Genomic DNA, 14634 nt, shown 5'->3' with positions numbered 1-14634 from the left:
CCAAAGTGCCACTTTTCCTCCCATTCCTCCACTTGACCTTAACTTCCCTACTTTGGCAGAGTCCTGGGTGAAAGGTCCAGTTACATTTCTTCCCCATGGATGTAACTCCTATGACCATTTATAATTCACTCCCAATCAAGTCAAGAGGCAGATGTTTATATAATGTGTAATCTTATCTGGAGATGTACTCAGGGGTGATCCAACCTTGATGGAGATTCCCAATCACAGATCTGACTCACTGTTATACTCAAATCATCTGTTTTATTTTAAAACATGTCTACACTGCATTGAGCACAACACAGATGTGACCAGGAAACCCACAGCCCTGTCCCAGCAGGTGATGGGTCCAGTGTATGACTTGGGCTTGACTATTATTTTTCACAGTAAGAAAAAAAAAAGAGAGAGAGAACAAGAAAGAGGAAATTAACATTATTCCCAACTCCTGTTCAGGAATCTGAGTGATGAAATGGAAGGGTAGTTAAGAGATTCATAAAGCATTTCCAAAGCCCGTTTTCTCCATCAGTCGATGTTCAAATATTGAACCTGGGATTTTGAACTAGCTGGACTTGAGTGACACAAGGGCATACTGTTTAAAATTACATCCATCCATTACTGCAAAACGGTAGGGGAACAGGCCAGGCTTTCTGACTGATAGTCTACTTTTTCCTGTTTTATGAACCTGATGAATTCAGAGGCTATCAGAAATGTATAACCACAACTGTGACACAGCATCTGCTCAGCGTAAAACCTTTTTGTGTAGGGGAAAGAATTCAGTTGGCCTACGGGGAGAAATGTCCTGAGCTGGATGGTGCCAATACAGAATTGTCAATCATGACCCCACTGAAATATGGGGGATCTTGTGAAAACCAGAAACAGCTTCCATTTTAAGATAAAGTCTTTAAATCCAGTTGCTTTTTAAAAATTAGTATTCCCATTTCTTTCCTCTGAAGCAGAAAGTAAATGCTAGGAAGCTGACAGGTTTTGTCTGTCACAAGCACACACAGGGTTTGGGGACCACTGCGGCTCTCAGTTCCTGGAACACCTGAGCCTCTGGCATCACTGGGCCTCCACAGCCTTTTTTGGCATCCAGGGCTGAGGTCCTCATATTCCAGAACAAAGAAGCCAATATGGAGGATGATGGGGAAGCGAGAAGGCCACCCCGTCAGGGTCTGGATCTCTATCATCTGAGGAAAATGGAAGTAAAAAATTTATACTTGTGTACAAACAAAACTTTGATTCATCAAGTCATCGATGGAGAAGACAGCAGAGTACACCAAGACCCTTGGTGTGAGAAACAAAACGCCTTCCCCAAAGTAAGACTTATATTTATGATCTAAAATAGATGTCTTTGAAATGCTTTACCTGGACCAGTGAAAGCTAGTTGCTAATTACATATTACACAAGTATAAATTTTCTACTTCATTATCCATACCAAATCAGGCTCTAAAAATGGACCCCACTGGACTGGAATGTGTATGCTTTAACAGATCAGAAACTGCAGAGCACTTATGCCACTGACTGACATAGCTCTATACCCAAGGACGCCATTGGTATATTTTCAGATTCCTTTGCATTTTAACAATAACAGAGGAGAGTCCAAACAAAGACTAATTACAAAGACAAAAACCAAGACAATTACAGCTTCTGACATCCGCTGAATGATTGTGTTGGTCATAAAGTTTGTTCAGATTTTTCTGTAAGATCTTACGGTAAAAACCTTAACAAATTTTTTGGCCAACCCAATCTATTGTCTATTTAGTTACAAATCAGGTTTAACACAGCTTTGCTCCATTTTCTATGCATTTTGCCTTTTAAATCACACACAAAATTTATATTAAAACAATATTTTTTTTCAAAAGACAAAGGCTTAGAGGAGCACGTCTTATGAATACTCTTTCCTTCAGTTAGTTTTAGTGAGTGGCGGGATCACCGTGGATTTTGAGTGTGGTGGTGAAGCAATTCCACGGGTCATCTTCTCCATGTGCTCAGGGACGGGGCAGGGGGGGATGTTGGAAGCTCTCTTTTTTAAAATGTATTGACAGCACAATTCTTTAGCACTTTAGGGCCTGTGAAGACAAGAAGAAAGGTGACTGTCACTTCTTTTACTGGCATTGTGACTACTAGGTCCTGGGGCTCTTATCTCCCTACTCATCCCTCCTCTAGGCCTGATTCTCAGGATCACATTCAGGCCTGACTTAGGGTCAGGCTCCCGGGCATTTCCAGATACATAAATCTGCAATTGTATTGCTGCTTGTGTCCCTTGATGCCCCCAGTCATATAACAACATTTATCCTCTCCCCATTCAATCATATATTATCTCCCCAACAGAAATAAGAAAATGTTTTCCTCTGGCTATGAACTTGAAATGTTCTGAATTCCTAGGAAATTTTAATGGAGAAATAATTCCTTTTCCTGGGTGTGTGGGTGCATGCAGGACAGGCGTGGAGGGAGGGGCCCCAGCACCAGTGGAATTCCTTATCGGAATAGGGTCCTCACTCTGCCGCTAATGTTCTTTTGAGAACCACCTACCTCAGATGACTGGTAGTAGGGTGACTGGGTATCATGAAAACTTGGTTTGGGTTTTCCTTCAAGTTCACTGAGTCGGAAAATTAAGAGGTCAAATTGGGTCAGATTGCAATGGAAATCAACTGAAGAACCATCTGGGGTGCTCTCTTGGAAACTTACAAGGGGACACTTCAGATGCAGTGCTTAGGGAGGTTGGTGGCTTCTGCACATGATCTTTATTTAGAGTGTCTATTAGCTCAAAGGTTGGAAACCACCCCCTTCATTTACGTATCACAAGAGCCTAAGGTTTATACTTACGAGTATCTTCCCGACATTTTCCGATAAATCACACGGATGATTATGCCAATGACTGTGATGCCTAGTAAGACGCCAACAATGATTGCAACCACGGTCCCCACTGACAAGCCACCTGAATGAAACAGGAAAAAAAAAAAAAAAAGCAGAGTCCCCAGATGAACAATACAGCAGCAATAAGCAATGTCACAGGCCCACTGTAGATAACAAATGATGCTCTATGTTGTTTGTCTTCTATCTAGTAGGAGGTGACTTAGAAGGGGAAAAGAGCTGGGGTTATTCTAATCACAGAAAGATTTCTGGATCTCAAGATATATCAAGAAGCATACCATTCTGACTAGATGGCTTCACTGTTAACTACTGAGTAGCTTTTGTGTACACATAGCTATTGAATTAGCACCAATTTTCATCCTTAGGAACCATAAATTGTGATATGACACCATTCTCCACAGCTGTTGTGAAGACTCACTTGTGGTTTGCTTATTTTCAAATACAGGCAATTCCCTTTTCTCTCTTAAGAGATTTGAAACATTTTCAAAAGGTTTTCTGCTCCCGTTGATTACAATCCAGGAAAGAATGTTAATTCATCACAAAGATTAAAGTTCAAAGAAACCTTTTTAAAAACTCCCATAAGAATGTTTTGATAACAAAATCTAACCCACCTTTCTGAGCGACTTCTGGTTTTTCTCCATCTGTTTTCCCTATAAAGAGAGAGTTGCAATGATATAGAATTATTAGGAGTTAATAACTATAATTTAACAATTGGCAGAAGATGGACTTACTCTAAGTGGAAGGTAGCAAAACACAAGCAAAGAGGATAATTTCTTAAGTAAATTGGATCAGGGGACTTTTAAGCAGGCTCTGACATGATCCTGTCTTTAAAACTATTATTTATTGAATTTATGAATGCTTCTTCATAACTATGAGTCCATAGTTCTTTGGTAAATGTTACTTTTTTCCCCACCCACTGTGGAGAGCAGAGTCAAGGTAACTCACCCAGAGAGATCTTAAATAAATGGTCAAAGATTTCAGAAGTTAGGGTAACAAAAGAATCCAAGGCTGTTGATTTTTGGTCCAAAGTCAAGATCATGAAAAACTCACCCATTGGGAGGAGGTTTATTTTGAAGAAACGTGATTTTGAGAGCAAAATGTTTTGGAAGTTGTGGTCAAGACTGTGATACCGCCCATCTTGTGATATCAATTTCGTTTGCTTTCATAGAAAATCCAGATCTTACAGGGCACTTAAGCTTAATGAGACTACATCCTTTGTATTTTCAGTTCATTCAGTTCAGTTGCTCAGTCATGCCTGACTCTTTGTGACCCCATGGACTGCAGCACGCCAGGCCTCCCTCCTCCATCACCAACTCCTGGGGCTTGCGCAGACTCATGTCCATTGAGTCGGTGATGCCATCCAACCATCTCATTCTCTGTTGTCCCCTTCTCCTCCTGCCTTCAATCTTTCCCAGCATCAGGGTCTTTTCCAATGAGTCAGTTCTTCACATCAGGTGGTCAAAGTATTGGAGTTTCAGCTTCAGCATCAGTCCTTCTGATGAATATTCAGGACTGATTTCCTTTAGGATTGACAGGTTTGATCTCCTTTCAGTCCAAGGGACTCTCAAGAGTCTTCTCTGACACCACAATTCAAAAGCATCAGTTCTTCGGTGCTCAGCTTTCTTTATACTCCAACTCTCACATCCATACACGACTACTGGAAAAACCATAGCTACGACTAGACAGACTTTTATTGGCAAAGTAATATCTCTGCTTTTTAGTATGCTATCTAGGTTGGTCATAGCTTTTCTTCCAAGGAGCAAGTGCCTTTTAATTTCATGGCTGCAGTCACCATTTGCAGTGATTTTGGAGCCCCCCCAAAATAGAGTCTCTCACTATTTCTATTTGTTTCCCCATCTATTTGCCATGAAATGATGGGATCAGATGCCATGATCTTAGTATTCTGAATGTTGAGTCTTAAGCCAGCTTTTTCACCTGCTTCTTTCACTTTCATCAAGAGGCTCTTTAGTTCTTTTTTGCTTTCTGCCATAAGGGTGGTGTCATCTGCATATCTGAGGTTATTGATATTTCTTCCAGCAATCTTGATTCCAGCTTGTGCTTCATCCAGCCTGGCATTTCTCATGATATACTTTGCATATAAGTTTAATAAGCAGGGTGACAATATACAGCCTTGACGTACTCCTTTCCCTATTTGGAACCACTCTGCTGTTTCATGCCCGGTTCTAACTGTTGCTTCTTGACCTGCATACAGATTTCTCAGGAGGTAGGTAAGGTGGTCTGGTATTCCCATCTCTTTAAAAGTTTTCCAGTTTGTTGTAATTCACAGTCAAAGGCTTTGGCGTAGTCAATAAAGCAGAAGTAGATGTTTTTCTGGAATTCCCTTTGTATTTATGGCACTATTATTGTAGGATTTCTATCTGCAGCTAACTCTAATCTAGTGGTTCAAATGTGAATATTCTTATTTACCTAGCATTTGGATATAAGTTGCTTAACTATGAATACCTTTCTGGAAGTAAGAAATAACATTGTTTTCTTCAGATAATTTTTACACAATTCTATTAAAAAATAAAGGCCTTTTGTTTCTCCCATCAACTTCGTGGTATACTGAGCCCTTCATTCCTCTGGGTGTAGTTGTTTATGAAGAAAAAGTCGAGAGGCCTTAATTTAATTAGACAACAGAGATATGTGATTTAATCAGGCTCGGCCCTAGAATCTTAGCTCACAATTTACAAAATATCAGATATCTAATACTCTCCTAATCAAAAGTGAAACCAGCGAACCATCAACTATAAGATGTTTACTTTTTCTAATGGTTCATTTGGAAAGAAAAGAAGTTATACACTCTGTATCAGGTCCATCTTCCAAAAAAAAAAAAAAAAAGACATCCTTTCAAGATGGCCCTAGAGTTGTCATTGTTCAATAGCTAAGTTGTGTCTGATTCTTTAAGACCCCATGGACTGCAGCATGCCAGTCTCCTCTGTCCTCCACTATCTCCAGGAATTTGCTCAAACTAATGTCCATTGAATCAAGTGATGCCATCCAACCATCTCATCCTCTGTTGTCCCCTTCTCCTCCTGCCCTCAATCTTTCCTAGCATCAGGGTCTTTACCAAAGAGTCAGCTGTTTGCATCAGGTGGTCAAAATATTGGTGCTTTAGCAATAGTCCTTGCAATGAATATTCAGGGTTGATATCCTTTAGGATTGACTAGTTTGATCTCTGTGCAGTCCAAGGGACTCTCAAAGTCTTCTCCAACACCACAGTTTGAAAGCATCAACTCTTCAGTTCTCAGCCCTCTTTGTGGTCCAGCTCTCATATCTGTACATGACTACTTTTCAGAAAGACCATAACTTTGACTACATGGACGTTTTTTTGGCAAAGTGATGTCTCTGCTTTTTAATGTACTGTCTAGGTTTGTTATAGTTTTCCTTCCAAGTAGCAAGTGTCTTTTAACTTCATGGCCCCAGAGTACAGGTCCTTGAACCCATCTCTTCCTGCATGAGCTGAACCCATGGCTCTAGAACATTTACATGGAACTCAAACTGATCAGGCCAATTCACATAAAAAAAGCAATTGGGAGACTTCTGGGTTTGTGGCCTGTCCAGAACAAAGGTGTCATCCTATCAACTCCCTGAATGCTATACCTGGCTGACAACTACCAGTAGAGACAGGTCAAACATTTGCTTTTCATGTGTTAACATGGTGGCTCATGACACAACATACTGGGCTCATAACACAACATTATCACCATCAATGACACCATTTTCCAGAAAATATATTACCAAAATAAAGTTTGTGGATGATTCATCACTAAATTAGAGTTTACTAGCCTTATACTCCCTAAGCCTCTTCCCAATTACACTGACTGTGATCATTCAAATGTATCATGCACATGAACATCATCAAACTTGGGCATTTGATGGTAAAGGCATTTGCAGCCCTAATAAAGTTACCTCTTAAAAAGCCAAGTGTTTACGATTACATTTTAACTCACATGTGAAAATTTCTTGGAACACTGATGCATGAAGTAGGAAATGTGTCATAAGTCACAGTTTTTGTGAAAGGGTGGGGAAGAGGACAGACAAGAAAGTAATCATGAGTATTTTCCAGGAAATTGAGACATTTTCAAGGAATAGGAGAAATATTCTGGTACAATATAAAAAAAAAAAAAAAACCACTCAACTTGGAATGTTCCATTTTCGGCTTGCCATGAATAAGCTATCAACTCTTGTTACAAATGATCAATGCTTCTCCAAAATTTTGAAATGTTTCCAATGAGTAATTATATTGATTCTTTCCTTGATTAACCCTATTTAGTTCACTCTGGTATTTAATGTCAACCATTTCTTTAGCATCTTAGAGTAACCCTTAGGCATTATTTTCTAAGCATATTATGAAACTTTTCTATCTTTGTAGTAAAATACACATAATATGAACATTACTATCTTCACCGTTTTTAAGTGTACTATTTGATGGTATTATGTACATTCACCTGGTATGCAACCATCAGCCCCATGCATCTCCACAACTCTTTTTCATCTTGCAAAACTGACACTCTCTACCCATCTCCACTACCCGCACCACCCCCCCAAACCCCTGGCAACCACCATTCTGCCTATGATTTTGACTACTCTATGTACCTCACCTAAGCGGAATCACAGAGCATTTGTCTTTTGGTGACTGGTTTATTCCATTTATTCCTCAAGGTTCATCCATGTTATAGCATGTGAGAGAATTTTCTTCCTATTAAAGGCTGAAGCTGGAGCCCATTATACAGAGTGAAGTAAGCCAGAAAGATAAAGAACATTACAGCATACTAACACATATATATGGAATTTAGAAAGGTGATAACGATAACCCTATATGCAAAACAGAAAAAGAGACACAGAAATACAGAACAGACTTTGGAACTCTGTGGGAGAAGGTGAGGGTGGGCTATTTCAAAAGAACAGCATGTATACTATCTATGGTGAAACAGGTCACCAGCCCAGGTGGGATGCATGAGACAAGTGCTCAAACCTGGTGCACTGGGAAGACCCAGAGGAATCGGGTGGAGAGGGAGGTGGGAGGGGGGATCGGGATTGGGAATACATGTAAATCCATGGCTGATTCAAAGAATAAAAATAAAATAAAATAAAATAAAGGCTGAATAATATTCCATTGCATGTATATGACACATTTTGTATATGTGTCATGTGTATATTTTCTATATGACCCAATTATCTATTCAGGGACAGTTGGGTTGCTTCTGTGTTTCAGCTATGGTGTATAATGCTGCTGTAACCAAAAGTGTACAAATACAAAGCATTTAAAAAATCTGCAGAAGTACTTTAGAGTTTTAAAAACCAGATTGGTGATTGGGAATTGTATATCAAACAATAAGGACTAACTTTCTAGGTGTTCAGCTGTGCAACTGGTTTTAGGAACCATAGGTTCAGGGGAGGTCCTTATGTTTACTTTCATTTAAAGATGAAAACACCTAACAAGGTACAATGATGATAGGGAATTGCTCAAGTTAGCAAGCATTCATTGCAGTTACTAGAAGATTAGTTTCTTTTCTCTTCCACCCCTATCTACTACAAAATAAGGCATATTTAAAAAATATCCCAAACAACTGAATTTCTTTCAAGAAAGCTCTGGAAATAGGAAGCTCTTTCTCTTACTAAGTTGTAATGGCAATCATCTTTCCTCACAATCATTAGTGATGGTCTAAACTTCATAATAGTGATGCAGACTCAAAGTTGTCCTTCAGAATTTATCCCCAAGGTGAGCCTCCATCCACATTGCCGCATATACCAGCTGTAAAGTATAACCCCAAACCCTGCTAAGACAGGCTTAGAATAGATTCTTGCATCATTCTTGCAGATAGGAACTCAATGTACAGTAAGATGGGAAATGTTAGCAATGTTATTGCTGTTCAGTCGCTAAGTTGTGTCCAGCTCTTTGTGACCCCAGGGACTCCGGCACACCAGGCTCCTTGGTCCTCCACTCTCTCCCAGAGTTTGCTCAAATTCATGTCCGTTGACTTGGTGATCCTATTGAACCATACTATCCTCTCCTGCTCCCTTCTCCTTTTGCCTTCAATCTTTCCCAGCATCAGGGTCTCTTCCAATGAGTTAGCTCCCTGCATCAAGTATTGGGAGCTTCAGCTTCAGCATCAATCTTTCCAATGAATACTCAGGATTTATTTAGTGTTGACTAGTATGATCTCCTTGCAGTCCAAGGGACTCTCAAGAGTCTTCTCCAGGACCACAATTCAAAAGCAGCCATTCTTTAGCATTCAGCCTTCTTTATGGTCTAACTCTCATATCCGTACATGACTACTGGAAAAACCATAGTTTTGACTATACAGACTTTTGTTCAATATGCTATCTAGGTTTGGCATAACTTTCTTTCCAAGGAGCAAGTGTCTTTTAATTTCACTGCAGTCACCATCCATACTGATTTTGGAGCCTAAGAAAATAAAATCCGTTATTGCTTCCACTTTTTCCCCTTCTATTTGCCAGGAACTGAGGGGACTGGATATCATGATCGTAGTTTTTTGAATGTTGAGTTTCAATGGTAGGACAGAATCTACTAAGATATAGATAGGTTGGCTAACTTTTACCCTCTTGGGTATCAACACAGTTTTTTGTGTAGCATTATATCAGCTTACTGTCAGCAATATGACACTAGTAGCTATCTCACTTACTTTTGTGGGGGCATTATCACTAGCTGTCACTCGAAGTAGAGAACAGAGTTCAACAACCCAATAAATATGAACTCTGATCCTACCACACAAAGCTTGGTTCAAAATTACTGCTTACATTCCAACAAGTGCCACACTGATGATTATATTTGTCCCTGGATTTTTGGGAATGCACTGATGGTGCAAAAGAAGATCAACCCCCTACTGGGGTGGCTGTTTTTCTCACCCTGGGAGTGACTAGTCGCTGGTACGTGGGTATGGACTGTGGTCTTGGCAGTTGTGCTCTGGGCAGGTGTGCTTTTGGCCGTTGTGCTTTCGCCTGTTGGCAGATCTTCTCTGTGACTTTGTGTTACATTCTCTGTTCCTGTCGGCCTCTATTGGAGATGTAAAAGGCAAAACAGAAATAAAACTTAATACTGTAAAATATACACTCTATCTTTTGTCAGAAATTGACTTAAAGTAGTATAAATATATAAGCTATATGATGGCATAAATTTAAAGTGGAAACAAGATAACACACATAAGAAACAAGAATGGAGACAGGAATAAAATCATGTCTACTCTAGAAATAAATCCCAAATGTTGAGCATGCTGACTACCTGAGGTATAACTTTTTAGAAAATACTGGGTTCACTAGGCATTAATTCTTTCCTTCCCTTGAACTTGAATGGTACATTTTTTCCTGTAATGTTTATTCAGCACATATTATGTTGTATTATTTTTAATGCCCTTCCTCCCCCAGAGCTTACCATTTGCCAGGCCCTCTAAATACCTTCTCATTAACACCACAAAAAACCCCTAAGAAGTAAGTCCTATTTTTTTTTTTTAAGTTATTTTTGGCTGCTTTGGGCCTTCCTTGCTAGGGTGCGGGCTTCTCTGGTTGTGACTCGAGGACTCCAGAGTGTGCAGGCTCAGTAGTTACAGCACACAGGCTTAGTTGCCCCACAGCATGTGGGATCTTAGTTCCCCAAGCAGGGGTTGAACCCACATCCCCTGCATTGGAAAGCGGATTCTTAACCATTGGACCACCAGGGAAGTTTCAAGAAGTAAATTCTATTATTAGCCCTATAATATGAACAAGGTTTAGAGAGATCAGATAATATGCCCAAGCTCACATAGCCAACAAGCAACAGAACAAGACTTGGAAATGGTTCTGTTGACTCCAAAGTTCATGTCAATATAGCATTTAACAAGCTAATGAGTACAGGCAAAAAAACAAACATAGATCAGTGGAATTATATAAAACTCAAAAACTTTGTGCATCAAAGGACACAATCAACAGAATGAAAAGGCGACCTATGAAATGGGAGAAAATACTCACAAATCATATTATCTGATAAAAGTATATAGAACTCCTATAAATGAATAACAAAAAAATTCTAATAACCTGATTTTAAAAATGGGAAAAAGGACTTGAGTAAATCAATCTCCAAATATGGTATACAACGGCCAGCAAACATACAAAAGATACTCAATCGTACTAATTATCAGAGAAAAACAAATCAAAAGCACAATGAGATTATCACCTCACACCGGTTAGGAGGGCTACTATCAAAAGAACAGAAAATAAATTGGAACCATTGTGCATTGTTGATGGGGTCGTAGAATGGATGTAACACTAGGGAAAACAGAATGGAGGTCCTCAGAAAAATTGAAAATAGAATTAGCATATGATCCAGCAATGATACTTCTAAGCATAAACCCAAAAGAATTAAAAGCAGGGTTTGGAAGAGATATTTGCACGTCCATGTTCATAGCACTATTCACAAAAACCAAGAATTGAAAGCAATCCAAATGCATGAAGAAAATGTAGTATATACTTACATACAATGGAATATTATTCAACCTCCAAAGAGAAAACATTCTTACACATGCTACAACATGGATGAACACTGGGGGCAATTATGCTCAGGCATACTGAAATAAGCCAGTCTCAAAATATCCTTGCATGTGATCACATGCCTATGAAGCAACTTCCTCTCTTCTTAGGACACTCACCGGAGTTGCCAAGGGTTCTTTACTGGCAGCTGGGGTTGATATGTAATCTTCCACACCCAGGGTCGTCTTCTCATTTTTCACACCTGTAGTCACATCATCTTCTGGCCGGACCGTGCTGGCTGAAAAAGGGGAGATCGAGTCAGACCTCAAGGTGAAATCATGGGCAGACCTGACTGGTCAGCTACAATCAGATTTTTTTTTTTCCATTTCTTTTGGGTATTTTTTCCTTTTTAGGGAGTTTTCATTCTGGCTTAACACAAACCATTCTACATATACAGAACAGCCTGGTCATCTCCATTGTAAAAGAAAGGAAGATGGGACTCCAAAAAGGTGAAGCAGCCAGACCGTCCCTGGTTCCCACTGAGGTGTGCTAGACAGTGGGATGGGTGTGGGTGTGTACGTGTGTGTGTGTGTTTACACCTTGACTTTTCTTTCAATAATGAACCTGATTCTTTCTGGTGCCATTTCATGTAAAGAATTAATGCATTTAGGTTAATAGAATTTCATATAGACCCAGAAAAATTCTCAATTAGAGTCTGGAAAGATTTCTGAACATGTTGATTAGCAGGCTCTCTGTTATAAAGAGTGAAGTTAAGTTGGAAAGAGGAAAATAAATATCATATATTAATATTAACGCATATATATGGAATCCAGAAAAACGGTACTAATGAACCTATCTGTAGGGCAACAGTAGAAGACACAGACATAGAGAACAAACTTGTGGATGTGGTGAGGGAAGGAGAGGATGCGGCGAATTGAGAGAGTAGCATTAACACATATACATTACCATGAAAGTGTCAAAGTGTTAGTCGCTCGGTATCCAACTCTTTGAGGGAAGGAGAGGATGCGGCGAATTGAGAGAGTAGCATTAACACATATACATTACCATGAAAGTGTCAAAGTGTTAGTCGCTCGGTATCCAACTCTTTGACACGCCATCGACTAGACTGTCAGGCTACTCTGTCCATGGAATTCTTCAAGCAATACTGGAGTGGGTTGCCATTCCCTTCTCCAGGGGATCTTCCCGACCCAGGGATCAAACCCAGGTCTCCTGCATTGCAGGCATATTCTTTACCGTCTGAATCACCCAGGAAGCCCCATCCATTACCATATGTATTAATAAAAAAATAGATAGCCAGTGGAAATTTGTTGTATGCCTCAGGGAGCTCAACCCAGTACTCTGTGACAACCCAGAGGGGTAGAATGGGGTGGGAGTTGAAAGGAAGTTTCAAGAGCAATGGGACATATGTACACTTATGGCTGATTGATTTTGATGCATGGCAGAAACCAACACAACATTGTAAAGCAATTATCCTCCAATTAAAAATAAATACATTAAAAAAAACTTAAATGAAGTAAAATAAAGCTAGATAGTAAACTTAAGAAAAGATTAGCAGGCTCTATCCCAAACCTACTAAATCAGAATGTCCAAAGGCAGGGGTTCCTTCTTGTTAAAATTGAGCTTGTGCTCCATTTAATTTTGAGACTGCTGTCTGCTTGAATGATTAGACCCACTGGCTCTAACTACAGACCTCATACACATAGACATAGAGGTTGACATAGAGTTCAACCTCTTCTTTTACAGTTGGGATCATCATCTACAAGGGAGAATCAGTAATATACTTATAAGGGTGCTGAGATAACTAACAGACCTTTTAGTGTACCCAGAGCTAAACTAAAGAGAGACCTCACAGCCCCTGGCCCTGGCTTCTCTGCATTACCACTGGACGAATGACCCTGTTGTGCCAATGAGAAAGGTTTCCAGAGGAGCAGGGAATAGGTGGGGTGGGACCACAAGTTGAATTCTAGGACGCAGGGAGGACAAGGACGCAGGGAGGACAAGTGGCCTTTTCTTCACTCTCTACCGCAATGATTGGAGTTTATCCTGACCGAGTAGGAATGCCGTCTCAATTCATCAATAACCCTTTTCACAAGTTAAAACAAATCTGACTCATTGGTCATGGGTTCCCTCCCCAGACTCAGAGTGGCTCTGGAAGAAATTTCGTGACTAAATACAGTTGCAAAATAAGCAAGCACACACAGCTCAGGAGCAAGAGGGAGGGGGTGGTTGGAGACTTATGTGCTTAATTAAAGAGCAGATGTTCGTATCTAGGCAGCACATACGTGAGATATCCGGCCCTTGCCTTAAAATTCCTTCTTTCTCTTGTGCTTAGATAGCTCAGCCAAAGGCACAGCTAATAAATATTTGATCACAGCTTGTTTGCTGATGCACAGAGGAAGGAAGCCTCTAGAGTAAATTCTCTTGTTCCACGAGCCTTCTCTTTGCTCTGAGTACTACTGAGCTGGTGCTGCCAATCAGCGCTTCCCAAGCATATGCATTATTTTCTCATCTGGGGTGGGGGAAGGCTTTCATCAGTTAGCAACTAACTGATACCTCACTGCCAGCAAACAGATTGCTCCCTTTCTGGCTGGTTGCTGGGGTGGGAGTAGGGGTTTTGATCAGCTCTCATTAAGGATTTAAGATTATGATCTCAGCAAATGTTGAATGTATTTATCAACTTCAAGGGGAACTATCCTTTTGCCAGGCAAGCAGTCTTTATTAAAAAACTTAGCATCCTATTTTCTTTTCTTCCACTCCAGGTTCAAATACACTTAACAAACTATCCATTTAAAAACATTTTCTGGTGTGTTCAGCAAAATCACTTACCATATGGTATCCTCCAGCTTTAAAAAGCAAAACAAAACCACCCTTGCTTAAAAAGAAAATAAATAAGTTGAATTCTTTCGTAGAAAGTTCAGTTCATTGAAAGCCTAATGATAAAAATTCCTTCTTGCTCTTTTCTACCCTTGGCCCACAGAGCCAAGGACTAAAATCGCTCTGAATAGACAAAAGGGCATTTTATGAATGACACTCATGATGAAGAGGCATGCCTTTTGTCTCACTGCCCTGGCATTCTTTTTGCTCCCTGGGAAAGTTGATCTTTAACAAGAGATGTTCACTTGTCCCTCTCATTATTTCATCTGAAGGCTTTGCGGATGAATTGCTGAGTGTCCAGCCAGCATTTGACATCCTTTTCTCTTGAATGGTGAAATTCAAATTATGTGTTGCTGTCTTTGCTCTCCAATCATTTTCTTCTTCCTAAGACACGTGTGCGCA

The 14634-nt window shown here is 40.0% G+C and overlaps 1 protein-coding gene across 1 annotated transcript in view; it reads right to left on the bottom strand.

Moving 5' to 3' along the window:
* Positions 1-241: 241 nt before the first annotated feature.
* Positions 242-14634, bottom strand: part of PDPN (podoplanin) — a 35535-nt gene continuing 21142 nt past the window's right edge. Inside the window, exons 2-6 of the mRNA XM_043485706.1 lie at positions 11517-11635; positions 9745-9892; positions 3483-3521; positions 2824-2935; positions 242-2066 (exon numbers count right to left, since the gene is read on the bottom strand). Coding sequence (XP_043341641.1) covers positions 2060-2066; positions 2824-2935; positions 3483-3521; positions 9745-9892; positions 11517-11635 — 425 coding nt within the window. The 3' untranslated portion in view covers positions 242-2059. The remainder of the gene's footprint in view (positions 2067-2823; positions 2936-3482; positions 3522-9744; positions 9893-11516; positions 11636-14634) is intronic.

The sequence above is a fragment of the Cervus canadensis genome, chromosome 13 (genome assembly GCF_019320065.1).
Source record: "Cervus canadensis isolate Bull #8, Minnesota chromosome 13, ASM1932006v1, whole genome shotgun sequence".
Classification (NCBI taxonomy): domain Eukaryota; kingdom Metazoa; phylum Chordata; class Mammalia; order Artiodactyla; family Cervidae; genus Cervus; species Cervus canadensis.
The sequence above is the reverse complement of the archived record's forward strand: the minus strand, read 5'-3'. Positions and strand labels throughout refer to the sequence as shown.